This window comes from Echinops telfairi, unplaced genomic scaffold, assembly GCF_000313985.2.
Source record: "Echinops telfairi isolate 266 unplaced genomic scaffold, ASM31398v2 ScPeMD7_36;HRSCAF=134, whole genome shotgun sequence".
NCBI lineage: Eukaryota > Metazoa > Chordata > Mammalia > Afrosoricida > Tenrecidae > Echinops > Echinops telfairi.
Genome location: NW_022103934.1, coordinates 85,066 through 103,205, shown reverse-complemented (window position 1 = coordinate 103,205; position 18,140 = coordinate 85,066). Strand labels below are relative to the sequence as shown.

General features: G+C 43.0%; 2 protein-coding genes across 3 annotated transcripts in view; both read right to left on the bottom strand.

Annotated features, from left to right (window-relative positions):
* Nucleotides 1-4,014, bottom strand: part of LOC101641387 (lysosomal alpha-mannosidase-like) — a 140,992-nt gene extending 136,978 nt beyond the window's left edge. Inside the window, exons 1-2 of the mRNA XM_045290284.1 lie at nt 4,006-4,014; nt 2,629-2,679 (exon numbers count right to left, since the gene is read on the bottom strand). Coding sequence (XP_045146219.1) covers nt 2,629-2,679; nt 4,006-4,014 — 60 coding nt within the window. The remainder of the gene's footprint in view (nt 1-2,628; nt 2,680-4,005) is intronic.
* A 1,907-nt stretch (nt 4,015-5,921) lies between these two features.
* Nucleotides 5,922-17,808, bottom strand: LOC101639824 (zinc finger protein 699). 2 transcript variants are annotated; one of them, XM_045290399.1, is made up of 4 exons: nt 17,519-17,808; nt 10,386-10,509; nt 9,120-9,261; nt 5,922-8,139 (listed from the first exon to the last, which is right to left on the bottom strand). In XM_045290399.1, the coding sequence occupies exons 1-4, from the start codon at nt 17,519-17,521 to the stop codon at nt 6,702-6,704; spliced, it is 1,707 nt and encodes a 568-aa protein (XP_045146334.1). In that variant the 5' UTR covers nt 17,522-17,808; the 3' UTR covers nt 5,922-6,701. The 2 variants fall into 2 exon arrangements, with proteins under 2 accessions (XP_045146334.1, XP_045146336.1); XM_045290401.1 differs by having other exon boundaries at nt 9,120-9,243; nt 17,519-17,777.
* Between the last annotated feature and the right edge of the window lie 332 nt (nt 17,809-18,140).

Here is an 18,140-nt window from a genome sequence, read left to right as displayed (position 1 = left end):
ATATATATATAGTTTCTGTGGATTTGTTTCTCTAGTCTACCAAGACTAATACAGGAGGTAAGCTTAGATGTTAATTGCTGCACAGCCACTGTGTCCTGTTTCAGGGGCTCTCCCGTCTATTTCTGGTTGGAAAGCTTGCTTGCTTTTATTGGGCCTGATGCATCCTCTGACTTCTGGTTCTTTGGACTTGAGCCAGCAGCCTGCTGTAATGCCTGCCTAGCCCAGGAATAACGGCTGACCTTGGATTAATTCACATCTGCAGCCAAAAGCCTTTTGTCTTCTGTAGATTTGGGTTCATCAATCCTCACACTATGCAAGTCAGGATAATCTTCCAGCATAATATTTGGGTTATGGACTTGGAACTTACATGAACATAAAACTTGCCTGCTTCTACAATTGTGTAAGCCATTTCCTTAATATAAGTTTATATATACATATATATATGCATTACATACACACACATACAATAAGCTTCACTAGTTTTACTTCTCTATAGTACTCAGCCTAAGGCATTTGGTACTGAGTGTGGTTATATAGAGAATCAAGAAGGAAATTTTGAAGCACTTCTGAAGTTTAAAGACATACAATCTTCAGTATGGATTGTTCTAGAGTACTATCTCATAGGCTTTGAAATCTTTCTGAGAACAGATGGCCAGGTCTTTTTTGTTCAAGGAGCAGCAGGAAGGTTTAAAACAATAGTGACCTTTACTTTTAGCATTGTCCAACCAGGGCTACGTGAAGTTTGAGTAGGCATTGTTTTTCTAGTTAAGGCACAAAAAGGAGCATCAGCAAGACTGATGATCGACCCACTGGACTTCAACAAAGTTAAAATTTTATGTTTATGCAAAGATACCATTGAAAATACAAATGGACATGTCACCTAACTAAAGCCAGTGCCATCGAGTCAATTGCAACTCATAGCAACCCTACGTAGGCTTATAAATCTTTCTAGGAGCAGACAGCTCATCTTTCTCCCTAGGTGAGGTTGGTGGGTTTGAACCGCCAGTTAGCAATCCCCCTAATACTGGACAGGGCAACATAGGCTCCTTTGGATGTGTTAAAGGGAAGAAATACTCAGAAAATATCTATATGACAAAAAAAAAACCTTATTGAGACTAAAGATATGTCCTACTCAAGAACCACCTAAAATCCTGTCAAACTGCGTAAATATCTTACAAAACAGACACCTCACAATGACAGATAAGTACAGAACCAATGATGTTCTCAGCATTAGTACTCACTGCCATCAAGTTGATATCCGCACAGCAACCCTATAGAACACAACAGAACTGCTTCTTGAGAGTGTTCAGGATCAGACAGCTTTCTCTCCCATGGCGCCGCTAGTGGATTTGAACTGTCCACTTTGCAGTGAGTAGCCCAACTCATAATCCACTGGCTCACATGGAAATCCTTTAGCATCATTAGTTATGGGAAAATGTAAACTGTAACCCCATTGGGGTATCACTGCAAACTCACTACATTGTCAGGAAAGCTCCAACCTGAGTGACACAACTTAGGCCAAAGACCCTTCCAGGGAGCTGGGGAACCTGCCCCTTTTTCACACCCATGTGTTTTCCAGCCCCATACCCTGGTTCCCATTTACTGAGAGCTGTAATGTTTTTTACCTAACAGCACACATTGCCCTGCCCACATGTCTCCATCCATCAACCTTCCAGCTGCTAGTGGTCCATGGAAGGACTCTAAGCATTTGTCAGGGAGATAAGATGATGTCCTTTCTCAAAGAACAACCTCGCCCTGGGCAGCCTTGGGGTTCTGCCAGGGAAAAATGGAGGGAGGAGAATGGAACTCAGGAGAAAGTTCCTCTGAGTAAGTGGTGGCTAGCCAGAGAAGGAGCAGGGTCCAGGGATAATGGATAGAACTCAGGAGAAAGTTCCTCTGAGTAAGTGGTGGCTAGCCAGAGAAGGAGCAGGGTCCAGGGATAATGGATAGCTTGGCTTTGACTTTGGAAGGCAAAGTGTATAAGGGCTATGACAGCCCACTAAATTCAGACTGCTTCTCCAGGCACAAGGTTCACCTTCATCCTGCTCCAGGGTTGCTGAAGCCCAGCCCAGCCCACCACTGTCTGCTGTGTCTGGCAGGTCTTGAGGCTGGAGGACAGAGAGGTCATTTGGAGTAGACAGGGAGAACAGAGTGTCTGGGAGGGTGGGGCAGCTAGGAAGGACAGCATCTACTGGGGCCAGGGTCACAGTGGGTCCTACAAGGGAGGTACTGAGCACCTAAGTCAAGCAATTAGGTTGTTTATTTTTGTAGTAGAATTTCGAATGTCTTTTATATATTTTTACTTTTGAGCCTTTTCTGTGGCTTCCAAATATGTTCTCTTATTCTGTAGGCTGTTTTTCATTTTCTTCATAATGTTCTTTTTGAGGTACACAAAATTTTGAATTTTTTTAGTGTTCAACTTATTTAGTTACTGCTTATACTTTGGCGTAATCGCTAAAAACAAGATCCTTCAGCTATACCTCATTAGCTGCACACATGTGATAAGTTTTGACGTTTTAAAAATTTCCCTCAGCAGTGAATAAGAATTCCTGTTGCTCAACATCCGTGTCAGCATTTGGTGGTGTCGTTTTGCATTTTAGCAATTCTAATAGGCGCAACCCCACTAACCTGCCAGATTGTTGTATTGTAGTAGCTGGTGTGTTGCTGTGATGCTGGAGCCTATGCTGCCAATATTTCAAATACCAGCAGGGACTCTGGAGTGACTCGAGTCACGGTGGAGTTTCTAGAATAAGAACAGAGTAGGAGGAAGGATTAGGCTGTCCACTTCCCAGGGAATAGCAACGGAAACTTGATGAATAGCAATGGAATACTGTCTGATATAATACCAGAAGATAAGCCCTTCAGGTTGGAAGGCATTCAAAATATGACGGGGAGAGAGCTGCCAAATTAGAATCAGCCTTAAAGACACAGGTGGAGCAAAGCTTTCATTTGCTTATGGGAATGGATGCCAAATAAGAAGGAAGAAAGGCAAACATTAATCATTAATTGGGGTGTACAAAATATGAATCTGTGAAAACTGTTAAGTTGTAAAACATGAAATGAAGCACATAAATATCAATATGCTAGTCATTAATGAGCTAAGATGGGCTGGTATTGGCTATTTTGAATTTTAAAAAATCACGATTTACTATGCTTGATTGACAAACTGAAGAGGAATAGTATAGATCCGATTCTTCCTCAAAAAGATCCTTTCAAGATGTATATCGTGCCGACTCTTTTTATAGAACCACACTGGTTTCCCTCACTAATGTCACAGAAGAACTTTCCCATAAATGAATGGGAAACTTTGAGAAGTGTATTTCTGAAAATTTCAATGGGTTATTACACAGTTGGTACAAATGTATCTATATTTTTATTAAATACTTTTATTGGGGGCACTTACAGCTCTCATCACAATCCATACATTCACCCATTGTGTCAAGCATTTATACATATGTTGTCATCATTTTCAAAGCATTTTCTACTTGAGCCCTTGATATCAGCTCATTTTTCCCTTCATCCCCCACCCTCCCTCATGAACCCTTGATAAATTATTATTTTCATATCTTACATCGTCTGCTGTCTCCCTTCACCCACTTTTGTTTTTCATCCCTCTAGGAGGGGGTTATATGTCAATCCTTGTGATAGATTTCCCCTTTATCCCCCAACCCTCCTGGTATCTCTATTCTCATTGGTCCTGAGGGGTTTATCTGTCCTGGATTCCCTGTGTTGTGGGCTCTTATCTGTATCAGTGTACAAATGTATCTGTTTTCATTGTGATAAGGTTCTCCCTTCTCTTCCCAGATCATGTTCTTCCTAAAAAAATTTTTTCCCCTAGTGTAAAATCATTAGCATATTAGCTTAGGTATTTTAATGCATATTAGAAACTTGAATATGCAGGAAACACAAGACAGCATGAAGAAAAGCACATTGTTACTGTGCAGTTAAGTTTTGGCTTCTGGTTTCCTTTAGTTAAATAACGTTCTTGCCTACCCCAATACTCACAGATGCCATCTCTACAACAGGAACAGAATGGGGGTGGCAAACTTTCTAGAAAGCATCTCTGGTTCTTTCAAAGTTTGTGTGGTAAGAAGCAATGAAGATGATGCTATAAGAGTTTATATCTTTGTTTATGTGTTAGGCTGGATTAACTAGAGAAGCAAATTCACAGACACTCATATGTATAAGAGCTTTATATCAAAGAGTAATTGTATATTAAGAAAACATCCCACCCCAGTCCTGATCAAGTCCATAAGTCCAATATTAACCCATTAGTCCGATACTAGTCCATAAGTCTCTCTTCAGACTCATGCAGCACATGCAAAATACAGGAAGATCATAGGCCAGTGGGTGCAAAGTCTTGTGGATCCCGTGGCAGACCAGAAGCATCTCCAGGGCTCTCGCAGGTCTCAGCGTGGTTTCAGGTGGCTTGCCAACAGGAAGATGAAAAGAGAGAGAGACGTATGGCCTGCCTCCAGGGAGAAAAAGAGAGGGAGGCCAGCCTTGAAAGCCATTTATCTCAGTTGTCCTCCAATCAAGCTGCAACCTGATTGACAGGCTAAACTCCGCCCACATGTTCCTACAGAAGCTCAGTTGGCACAGAAAACCTATCACAGTTTATAAATGTCAATCACTAATTCTTTTCATTTTCCAAAATTCAAAATGAAAAGAACCAGTCACACTCCCTAGCCCACAGGTGAAGAAGCTGCTGGCCGGGCTGGTATGTCCAACAGGCAGTCAAGAGTTGGGGAGGGTTCACAGAGGCCTCATGACCAAATCAAACAGCCTGGGAGGGCAAGGCCTGAGAGTCTGGGCAGGTGGCACAGGGCCCTTGCTCAGCAGCACAGAGTGGACCTCAGATGGCCGGACCAAGCAAGAAAGGTTCCACACCCAGAGCTGTGGCCAAGGTTCCCACTGGGCTGTGGACATAACTGGAGGAGGTAGGGGGAGGGGACACAGATGAGAGAGCAGGATGAAGTACTCCCCCTCCTTTGCTGTAGCCTTGGGGTGGAGACCCCGGTAGGGTACAGACGACGGAGCTGTCCCCGTTCCCTCCCTCCCAAAGAGCAGTGCCTGAAATCAGACGGTCCTGACAACCCCCTAGGCATTTGTGCAGGCCAAGCCACTAGTCCCCCAATCCACCCTTTGGAGACACATGGAAGGTTTCTGCCCCTGTCCAGTCAGGGCCCTACTGAAGACTTTGGCCACTTCTAAAGACTGTCCTGCAAGAGTCACCTGTCCCCAGCTGCCCACTGGCAGACATGGACCCTCCACTGGACATGACTACCTTTCCAGCCCCACACCATACCCACATAACAGCTCAGGCCTCTGCACCCTTCTGGGGTTTGGGTTATGGAAGGCATGTGAGGGGAAATCCCTCAATAGGGGGTGAAGTGAGCGTATCATTAAACCAGACACACAAGGGCAGTTCAACAAATTGCTTTTAACGTGTGAGTAAAACTGCCTCCCTGAAGAGTCCATGCTAGCTCTTCTCCTCAGGGTCAGGAAACACAATGAGCCCAGCCCCAGGCAAGAGGCCTTGGAGCTGGTGTCCCACAGGCACACGGCCATCCTGTAATCACAGAAGTAACCCCATAAAGGGCCATCTCCCCCTCCCCGCACCACTCCATTTCACTACCATAAACTGTCCCAATCCTTTCATTGCCCATGCCTCCTATGCTGCATCACCCTTACCCTGCTAGCAGCCCCTCCCCCGCCCCCCAGCATATCAGCAGCAGCTTGTTCATAAAATTACATGAAATTTTGCTGAAGATAACTAAAAGTGGTTCCAATATGATATCAACAGGGTACCACCAGAAACTCCAACTAGATTCTAACACCATCTTTCCCTCCCATGGCACTGTACTTCTCTGCTGGATTCAACAATTTGTTGCAAGGCCACACAAAATTCACACACGATACACATGATTAAGGAGATTTATTACGGAAGTAACAAGTTACAATTCAGGATTGGGATTAACATGGAGATAACAAGAACTCAGAATAAAGTTCTTAGCTTCTGCCACTAGGTCTTGCTAGTGCTGGTCCCTGGTCTCTACCACAGACTGTGCACTGATTGGCAAGTATTACAGCTCTCGAGTCTCCCCAGTAAGTACCAGAGGTACCTTCTCTGCTAGAAAGCCTCATAAGATGGCTGCAGTTGTTAGGTGCCATCAGATTGGTTCCGACCCAGTAACCATACACATTGCCCAGTGCCATGCCATCCTTATAACTGTTCCTATGCTTGATGCCATTGATACAGCCAAGAGGAAGGCCCACCAGGAGATGGATTTGAGTGTCTTCTTAGTGGGTAGACAAGCTGAACTCCACCAATAAATACCCAAAGACACTTCTCCCCACCAACTGGTCTCCTGTTTGATAGTGCTCTATGTTAGCAAGCCCACTGTGGTTGCTTCTCAAAGCCTATCATAAAATCTTGTGCAGATCTGATTTGGCTGCTGTTTCTAGGTCATGTTTGCCATCACTTCTTACTGCCTCATGTTGTTCCTCTTGTGGTATTAATGTTTTTTAGTGGAGGGACCATCGGTCCAAAGGACATGCTCCATTGCTGGAGTATTTTCTTGATGATAGTGGAGACATCCTACCACACTCTGGCACCGACTCTTCTTTAAATCTAGTGGGATGGCAAAATTGACTAACACCCTACAATCCATGCACCTTATTTTCACTGTCTCACTCCGTCATTTTGTGGGAGTTACAAGATCATAACTAGAAAGGCTATATGGTAGCAATTCACTGCACGGCAATTCATCCTGAAATGTTATACGGTCAGTGATGTGTGAGAACTGACGTAAGACTTTCCTACATTTCTTGCTGTAAGGCCAATCTTCATGGTAAGTTCTCACATGTTTACGGAAGGATGAGAAACAACTAAAGGCTTTCTCACATTCCTTACATTCGTAAGGCTTCTCTCCACTGTGAGATCTTACATGGTCGGTGAGGTGTGAAGACCGAAAAAAGGCTTTCCCACATTCCTTACATTGATAGGGTTTCTCTCCACTGTGCATTCTTCTGTGGGTCGTGAGGTGTGCAGATCGAGTAAAGGTTTTCCCACACTCTTTGCATTCATGAGGCCGATATCCATTGTGAGATCTCATATGACCGGTGAGATATGAAAACTGACTGAAGGTTCTTCCACATTCCTTACATTCAAAAGGCTTCTCTGTACTGTGAACTCTTACATGTCTAGTAAGTTGTGCAAACTGTTTAAAGGCTTTCCCGCATTCCTTGCATTCATAAGGCCTCTCTTCACTGTGTGTCCCTATATGGCTAGTGAGGTGTGAGGACCGACTAAAGGTTTTCCCACATTCCTTACATTCGTAAGGCCTTTCTCCACTGTGAGTTCTTAAATGGGTCCTGAGGTGGGAGGACCGGCTGAAGGCTTTTCCACATTCTTTACATTCATAAGGTCTCTCTCCACTGTGAGATCTTCTATGAGTAATGAGAGATGAGGAACAACTAAAGGCTTTTCCACATTCCTCACATTCATAAGGCCTCTCTCCACTGTGAGTTCGCATGTGTATAGTGACAGAGGAGGAACAACTAAAGGCTTTCCCGCATTCCTTACATTCATAAGGTCTCTCTCCATTGTGAGATCTTATATGTGCTGCAAGGGATGAGGAACGAGTAAAAGCCTTACCACATTTTGTACATTCATAAAGTCTCTCTCCACTGTGAGTTCTTATATGTCTCGTGAGGCTTGAGAGATAACTAAAAGCCTTTCCACACTCCTTACATTCATAACGTCTTTCTCCACTGTGTGATCTTATATGTTTAGTGACAGGTAAGGAACAGGTACAAGATTCCCCATAATCTTTACATTTACAAACGTTCTCTCTCATGCAGAGTTTTAGGTAGGAAGGACAACCACAGTCTTCTCCACATTCCTTATAATAAGGTGTGCACCCAGTATGAGATATGATGTGATGATCAAACAATGAATGATCCACAAAAGGTTTTTCATACTCTAGGTGTTCGAAAGGATTTACTCCAGTGGGCACTGCTTGGAGGCTGGTAAGATTCCCGATCCAGTTGAAAGCTTTTTCAGCTTGATTACTTTCTTCAAGTTTGTTTTCTTTATCATCTTTAGTTTCACAGAGGTTCTCTACTGTATACATTCTGTTAAAAATAAGAAGTACATTGTTAAAATTAAATGTGTTACCATCTCACAATTAAAACACACAGGCAATGGGAGTACTCTGCCCCGATGTGTTTATGTTGCGGAGGTTGAATCATCTTGCAGTCAGTGTTACCATTAAAGTTACAGTGTTTTAAAGTAATGGCGTATCTAATAATTAGGCACACACATGTGTTTCATGTATGCACCGGATAATACTCACTTGAACAATATTAGACTTCAAATACGTGTGTAGTCCCACAAGGTTATATCACAGTTCAGAAATACTGACTGGAGACTGGGATGTAGGAAATGTACGTTGGCAAATAATGTATATCCTATCGACTCTCACTGGCCTCTCCCGGTCCACATCTACCCCATCCCAGGCGCAGTAGAGGGAAGAAGGTCCCAGCACTCATCTATAACTGCCTATACCAATTCACTAGCTTCAGAAAGGTATTGCACGGACAGTGCTGTAATCGCTGAGGAGCATTTGGCTATGGCACCCTCTGTGTTATACCCTGGCCTATAGCTCCTCCATTGTGGTGACCATCAAATGGTCTGCACTATAATAGTAGTGGGGTAGAATAGGAAAGGCAGCCTGAAGGAGGAAGAAAAGTAGGTTCACTGGAGTGCAGAAGGCAGGGAAGGCAGCCAGTGGCATGAATGTGGTTGGCGGCTTGCATGGGAGTAGGTCATAGGTGGTACCAAACCAGGGCCTGCATGGTGATTGTCCTGCTGTCTTTCTCCTGTGTGGAACGGTATCCCACAATATTCACATTATATTGCATCCTATATCACAAAACGTATTTCGGATACTAAGCAACACTTACTTGTACTCAATATCTGATTCGCACTTATGGAAATACTTGGCTGTGGAAATTATGTGAATATGCACTTCAGAGCTACTTTTGCACACACAAACATCATGATAACCTTAAAAGTGTCCTGAGGCATTGCTCACTGTCATATAAATACATACCTTCCATGGCTTCCGGGGTCAAGGCGCTGATGTTCAATGCCATGAAATGCATACATGTCTAACATGGTGGGCCAGGAATCTTTCTTCATGGAAAACGTTTGTCCACTATTATCCTGTTTAAAAACTGACCCAATAATTTTAACTGGAGTTTCACAAGTTGAAACAAAACAGTAAGGACATTTTATGAGGAATTGGGCAAATGGGAAGAATAACCTTGAGGTACCTGGCTGTTACAGGACTTTGAAAATGGTAAAAAATGTGAGCAATTTACTAAGAACTATTTTCCTGCCAACTGGCATTATGTTTCACATCAGGCAAACTAAACCCAGCCACCAATTTGATTTCAACTCATACCAGTCCTGTAGGACAGGGTAACACACACTGTCCCCACATGGTTTCTACGGCTGAAAATATTTAACAGAAGCAGACTGTCACTTCTTTCTCCTAGTGACCAACCTCCTAATCGGGCTCTGTAGTGACGTAAGTTGAGTATAATTAGAAAAACAAAATAAACAGGTAGTGCAAATAATGTATGTGTATAAAGGTAGCATCAAAAGTGGAAATGGGGTAGGTCTTTTCCTACAGACCTACAAAACATAAGACTGATAAAAAATCATGAAAGTCAGCTTAGGTAGGTGGACAAGTACCACCTCCCCCAAATGAAAAAGATTATTTCAAAAGTTTCTTCAACAGTAATTTCATTCCACCTGGGCTGGTCCTTCAAAGTATTCTTGCCCTCTTCTGATAGTACAGCTCTGGGGAAGTTCTATCTCCACTCTCCCTAGAACTTTTCATTGCTTCTCAGAGAGAAAAATTAGTGTGGCTGAAGTAGCGCTCAAATAAAAAGACCGTAAGAGAAGATAAGACAACCACATTTCTTTGAAGCTGATCTAACGCTTTGGTCTCTAAGGTCTGTATAGATGGACGAGTGTGAACTATTTTTGGCAAAATAATCACATCAAACATTTAAATCTTAATATGATCTAATGACTAAAATGTTTAATTTGTGAAGCATATGCTAATAAAACCATTTTTTAAAATTGAATACACGATAAAATGCTAACGAAGTCCTAAATGACACACTTCTCCTTGTCATAAAGTGATCCAAGCCAATGCTTTTAACAAGAAAAATACCTAATTTAATACATATATTATCACTCTTCTGGGTGAGTGTTTGCCAATGCATTCCAATGTCTCAACCCAATTCCAATACGATGGTCAGTGAGTAACTCATTAAGGACATAGGGAAAGCGAAGTCGTCCTTACCTGAATCTAGGTTACTAACGGTTTCCATCATCACATCTCTGTAGAGGTTCCTCTGAGACATATTCAACAAGGCCCACTCCTCCTCAGTAAATTCCACAGCTACGTCCTCAAAGACCACTGAATCCTAAAACAACATACATATTGTGGATCAACAAGGTACCAGCTTCCCCACTATATCCAAAAGGGTAGATAAGGCTGATAGTCCTGAGGACCTGAGAGTTCATAGGAAGGCCACACAAGGTCTGTGTTCTATTGTACACTTTGGCCATCAGCAACAGCCCTTCACTGATTACATTTACCTCCTGACTGTCAAGTGTCTTATGTCACAGATTTGACAATATTTCTAGCACAATAAATTTCTCTCACCACAATTGACTATGGCCAATCCAGTTTTATTCCCCTCAGAGGGGTAGTGAAAAATAAGGCCTTTAAGGAGATGGATTGGCATTGGCTGCAACAATGGGCTCAAGCATAGGAACAACTGGGAGGATGGTGCACCACTGGACTATGTTTTGTTCTATTGTGCATAAAGTCGCAACCTACTTGATGGTATCTAACAACCTATCGGAACAGCAGAAAGAATAGAAATCTTCTATTAATGAAAGACCTATTTCTGCACTTACATTAAGATTTCTTTGTGGAAAAATCAAATTCACCTCCTTTCATAAGACCCAACTAAACATACAACAAAACATGAAGCATGAAATGAAAGGAAGTAAAAGAATAACTATGAAAGAATGAGAGACCATCTGTTTTAACCACCGACTGAATAGATAAAACAAGCTTCAGAACCAGACTCAGATATGGCATGGATTTTGGAATGAAAGATGGGAATTTAAAAGGCAGCTTGCTTGGCCAATCAGATAGAAGAAATCTGTATTTGTGCCCAGTCCAAAGATCCCAAAGAAGGAAGACATAATAACATGCCAGTAGGATGGTGCTCAGGAAAATTCATAATCAAATTCAGCAGTATACTGATTTGGTATGTAACTTCCAGAAATCCGAGCTGAATTCAGAAGGCATGTAACAAGGGATATTATGCTTATATCAGATGGATTTGGGGGAAAATCAGAGATCAGAGAGATCTTTACCCGTGTTTTATTAATGGTGTCAAAGTATTTGACTGTGGGAATCATAAAAAAAACCCAAAAACTTATAGATAACACTATGACAAACGGGAATTGCTGAACACTTCTGTGCTCACTGAAAACACAGACCAACGGGCAGCTGATTGAGCAGATGGGGATACTGCATGGTTGAAAATCAGGAAAAGTGTGCATAAGTGCTGCATATTTTCACCATATTTATTTAATCTATACGCCAAGCAAATAATCCAAAAAGACTTCACTATATGAAAAGAATAGGGTATCGGGATAAGAGGAACACTCATTAACACCCTTCAATATATGCTGTAATACACTCTTGCTTGCTGAAAGCATAGCATACTTGAAACATCTACAGATGTAGATCAAAGACTACTGTCCTCAGAATGAATCACACCTCAATATACAGAAAAAAAATCCTCACAACCAGAACAATAAGAAACATCACGATAAACAAAATATTCAAGTTGTCATGAGTTTAATTTTGCTTCATGTACTCAATTCCTGTGGAAGCATCAGGCGAAAAAAATAAAACACAGTGGCATGAAGCAGGGAACCAATAGAGAGGTCTGCGGGGCTGGCCCCAATCCCAACTATGTGGACACTGCCGCCCCACCCCCACCCCCCACCCCAATAATGCGCTTCAGAGGAAAGCACTGAAGGTACAGCTCAGGGAGAGGGGCGCTGCTGGTCAGAGCACACAGGAACAAACAAAGGAGGAAGGAAAGAGAGTAGAACACATCCTGGCCCACCACTCCCCAAGGACGATAGTCCTGCTCAGAGCAGCCAACGCACAGAGAGGACCATAAGGCCGACTCCATCAGGAGCCATGACGTCCCTCACTGACCTATAGTGCCATGGGGGACAACATTGGAGACACAGTGAGGGAACTGCCTGATCTGAGCCTACCACCCGGGCACAAAATCCTAAGGGTGTGCAATAGAGCAGCCGGGGGAAACAAAGCAATGAAGTCCCTGGGGAATACCAAAAAATAGACTTGGGGCCAGAGCATGGCACCCCATCAGATTCAACTAGAAAACACTCCTAAAGGTCAACAAACAGACTTGGAACTATTTATAGGCTTTTCTTTTCTTTTGTTGTTGGTTTGTTTTGGGGTTGTTGTTGTTTTGTTTTGTTCTGTCATGTTTTGTGCTTATTATTGTCTCTGCATGTTTACCTAGATAAGACAGGTGGGATAAACAATCCGAAGGAGAAAACAACGGGACCAGTACACAGGAAAGGGGGAGACAGGGGAAAGCAAGGGGGTGTCAATCAACCCAGGGACAAGGGAACAACACGTGACCTAAAATTGATGGCAAGGAGGGCATAGGATGCCTGGTGGGGCTTGATCAAGAGCAATGTAGCTGAGAGGAATTACTGAAACCCGAATGAAGGTCGAACATGATAGTGGGACAAGAGGAAAAGTAAAAGGAAACAGAGGAAAGAACTAGGAGGCAAAGGACATTTATAGAGCTCTAAATACAGGCATGTACATACGTAAATATATTTATATATAACGATAGGGAAATAGACCTATGTACATATATTTATATGTTAAGTATTAAGGTAGCAGGCGGACATTGGACCTCTACTCAAGTACTTCCTCAATGCAAGAATACTTTGTTCTAATAACCCGGCATTCTGTGATGCTCACCTTCCCTATAGGACCGTTGAAGACAAAATGGGTACATAAACTAATGTGGTGAAGAAAGCTGATGGTGCCCGGCTATCAAAGGGATAGTGTCTGGGGTCTTAAAAGCTTGAAGATAAACAAGCGGCCATCTAGCTGAGATGCAATAAAGCCCACATGGAAGAAGCACACCAGCCTGTGTGATCATGAGGTATTGATGGGATCAGGTAGGTATCAGGCATCAAGGACCCAGAACAAAAAATCATATCATTGTAAATGAGGGGCAGTGTGGAATGGAGACCCAAAGCCCATCTGTAGGCAATTGGAGATCCCCTTACAGAAGGGTCTCGGGGAGGAAATGAGCCAGTCAGGATGCAGTATAGCACTGATGAAACATAGAAATTTCCTCTAGTTCTTTAATGCTCGCCACACCCACTGTCATGACCCCAATTCTACCTTACAAATCTGGCTAGACCAGAGTATGTACACTGGTACAGATAAGAACTCAAAACACAGTGGGTTCAGGACATATAAACCCCTCAGGACCAATAAAGAGAGGAGTAATACCAGGAGGGTAAGGGTAAGGGTTGGGGGGGAGGGGGTTTAGAAAGGGAGACTCCATCACAATGATCTACATATAACCCCCTCCCAGGGGGACGGACAACAGAAAAGTGGGTGAAGGGAGACATCGGTCAGTAAAAAATAATAATAATTTATAAATTATCAAGGGCTCATGAGGGAGGGAGGGAGGGGGAAATGGGCTGATACCAAAGGCTCAAGTAGAAAAAAAATGTTTTGAGAATGATGGCAACATATGTACAAATGTGCTTGACACAATGGATGGATGTGTGGATTGTGATAAGAGCTGCAAGAGCCCCCAATAAAATGATTAGAAAAAAACCAAAACGCTGCATTATTCTTTTTTTGGTTTTCTAACTCAAGGTCTTTGCACATTTCATTATTTTTTTACTTTGCCTTCTCAAGCTATTCTTTGAAAATTTTCAGTTGAGCTCTTTGACTTCATCCTTTCTTCTATGTACCTTAGCTACTCTTCAACGAAGAGCAAGTTTCTGAGGGTCTTCAGACATCCACTTTGATATTTTCTTTCTTCTCCTTTCAATGGCTTTTTGCTCTCTTCATGTATGATGTTCTGCTCACACGGCTCTTTAATGTTCACTGAGTCCAGTCTGTTTTGGAGATGTTCTTGACATTCAGGTGGGACAGACTCAAGGTCCTATTTTTGGCTTCCATGGACTTATTTTAATTTTCTTCAGCTTCCGTTTGAACTTACTTAGGAGCAACTGATAGTCTGTTCCTCATTTTAGAATGTCTCCATCATCTCTTCACACAGATGTATTGTTTGATTTCCGTAGACCATCTGGAGAAGTCCACATTGACAGTTGCCTTTTGTGTTGTTGAAAAAAAGTATTTACAATGAAGACGTCATTCACCTCACAAAACTCTATCATGTGATCTCGGCTTTGTTTCTATTACCAAAGTTATATTTTCCAACAACCGTTCCTTCCTCTTTGCTTCCAACCACCAATAATTATCAATACATCTTGACTGCATGTTTGAGCTATAAAGCTATAAAGTAATAAAGTAATAAAGAAGCCCTAAGTAGTCAGAGAAAGATGAAGCAACTGGGGAAAATGTGCACAGCAATGTTGTCATTGGAGAAGTATACTTTAATGGTAGAACAAAGTACCACACACATAGACGCAGTGAACTGCAGTTGCAAGTTTGCAAACCTTGAGGCTCTGGCTGTTAACAGTGAGGCAGAGCAGCTTTTGGGGGTGATTTTGGTATCTGAGGGTGTCAAAAGCTCTGTACCTTGAGTTCCAGTGCATACATGCACAGGTTTATTTCAAACAAAGCATGGCTCTGTGACCAGTGGATGGCTCTTGACAAGTTCTCTCAGTAAAACATGTGTCTTAGTGCATTCCTTGTAAAATAAAGGCCCCTGAAGGATGCCGTCATAAAAGTTCCCATCGAAACAGCGGCTTCCAAGAGGATCTGCTGGGCCAGTTAAGTTCAAGGCAGAGATGTCGGCTGAAATGTTATGGTAGCTGTTTTGGGAGGATGCAAAAGGGCAATCTAGACATATTTTGCGGAATGAAACAGGGTGATTGCAAAGGCTTCTTATGAAGAAGTTTCACACATTGGCAAAAAATGGCCGGGTAAACTGCACTGAAAAATCGTTTTCCACTATAGCCAGATACCTGCTCATTCCTCAAGGGTAGCAAAGGCTATGAAAATTTTGCTGGAAAATCCTACCTTATCCACCCTACAGGTTTCATCTTCCCCCTTCTTTTTGCTCCCTAAGCGTGGAAGTCCACAAGAGGAAGAAGAGATAGCAGTGGAGGGGGGATGAGGTAGGATACAGAGGTGGGTGTGGATAAGTAGTTTGAACTGTTGAATGCAGAGTTAATAGTCTGAAATGTAAACCTCCCACCTAATGCATATTTTTAAAAAGGAAGAGGAAGTACCTGGATTTTTAATGTTTACATTTATATTCACTACAGTGAGTCTTGCGAAAGGAAAACGTTGGCAATTATCGCCAGATCCACAGTAGTGAGGTTAAAAATAAAGAAAAACCTGACACAACTATGACAGACCAACCAAATGCAGTGTATTGTGGAGTTCTGTACAACCTAGATACAAGCTGTCGATGTACTCTTAGGAACATCTCCAGCGTAATTTGCAAACCGACAAAAGTAAGTATAAATCCAAAGCTATCTTTTTATATAGGAAAGTAGGGGAAATGAAATGTTCTAATTCTATGGGCTTGTGTTTATAAAAAGAAATACTAGCAAGATGCTTAAGAAAGTGTTTGATAAAGCCGGTTATCTCCAGGTGGCTGGTGGAAGAACAGTCTAGCTGAGAGCAGTTAGGAACAAGTCTTCACAAAGACTCCTTGTTAAGTTCATATTCAGATGTGAACCTTGATGGCATCACTTATTACAAAAATATAATAACTTTAGTTTTAAATATATTTAAAGTATTTCCTAAGAATTCCCATTTATAAGTATTGAACCAATTAAGATTCAATCCCTTAGGACATAGCTTCCCAAACTTATTTGGTCTACCGCTACCTGTTCAGAAAAGAAATTACTCAGCACCCCTGCTGACATTTAAAACCATTTATACTATAGTGCATTATCCAGGATACAGTGTAGGTTTCTGCTTTTGTAGCTCCTCTGGATCATTCCAGAGCCCCACAGAAGGCGTTATGACCCACTAACTACTGAACTGTCTTCGGGCCATTACACTCTCACACATAAACATACACCCAACACCACGTTTCCTGCTTACTTTCTCCTCTTGTCCTCCTCCTTTCCCTGCTTCGAATCTACCCACTCATCAAACATGCAAACGTTAGAACAAAGGACCCTGGTGCATGTCAATATTTTAAGTTAATGACCCACACTTTGCAGTCAACCAAGGGAATATGCTCTGCCCTTCTAGATCTTTAAATGAATGAATGCATAAATCAATAAACCACTGCCATCAAGTTGATTTCTGACTCATAGCAACCCTATAGGGAACTGGCCCTGTGGATTTCCATGACTGACAGCCTCATCTTTCTCTCACAGAGCAGCTGGTGGTTTAGAACTGCCAACGTTGTGGTTAGTGGTCAAACACATAGCCCATTCTGGCACCAGGGCTCCTTCTGTACCTTAGTTTAAGTTTCCTCGAATTAAAAGCCTTTAGTTCAATCAACATAGCTTTGACACCTCCCCACCTTCATGTCCCCACCCCAAATCAGAACCAAGAATTACCAAGAGTGTTTAGGGACTGCTGTTCTATCCCTAGGACTCAGGATTGCACCTGTGGAATTCGACCGCCTCTGGATGCCATGGCTGGCAAGCAGGCCTGCATGAGTCATGGTTCTTCCCCTACAAACATTCTCTCTAATCTTCATCCCATTGGACCATGTTAGAGGTAGAGCTGTAGTTTTAGAACTACACCCAAAAAGGCTGCCGTGCTGGGGGAAGCCAACACCATTGTCTGCAGTGATGGGATAGGATGACTCACGCACCTGGGCCTACCCTCCATGTTCAGAGTTGCTTTATTTATTGTTGAGCCCTGGTCAAGAGACAGTCACTCAACACAGAGCACTGAGGCACACCATGGGGAGGTTAAGACCCCCATGGTGTCAGCTCTGAGTCACATATGGAAGGCACCCAAGGCTTGCTTGAAAATCCACACATGTATAGACTCTATATTATCCTAAAGAGGAAGGGCTCAGTGATAGTAGAACAGGGACTTAGGATAGCTTTTAGGGTTTATACCTGGGCCTTGTGTGCCACTTAGCTGGGAGCATATAGCTGGTCCCCCATCAAGTCAGACTAATTCACCTCCTTATGCTAGCATGAGCCAGTGTTCTATGAACTCACCATTTCGTGGCTAGAGCGTCTGCAAGGGGAGTGAATGTCCTCTCTGAATCGAAGAAGCCACTTTTGTAAGACGGATGGAGTGGACGCAGAGCCACTGCACAGTCCCGAGGCAGACGAGTAACGTGTGATCCACACAGCTAGCCAGAGCCGTTGGACCTCTTGCTTGTGATAGCTAAGATCACCCTAAATAACCAGTTGCTTAGACTGGACTAGCTCTCTCTGTGCCACACCTAGGACCTGAAATAAAAGAAGATGGGAAGAGACCAAGTTGAGTAAGAAGGAGTGATGTTCTTGGCCTTCAGAGCTTTCCCCGGGCAGAATCGCCTCCGAGCTTCAAGGCAATGGCACCCTGAGGCTTTTACAGTCACGGCAGAACAGGCTCCAGACTTCCAGAGCAGATGCCTGCATTCCGAGCACAGTCACGCAAGCCTCTTCCTTTTGGCAGCAATGCCCACACTCACTGCTTTCCCGTTGACTCTGCCTCATGGGCTGTAAATCTTTACAGAAGCAGCCAGCCTCCGCCTCCTCCTCCTCCCGCCCCCTCGGCGTGAATGGCAGGTTTGAACTGCTGACCTGGCAGCTATTTAGCAACCCAAGTCATACCCTACTACACGGGCAGGGC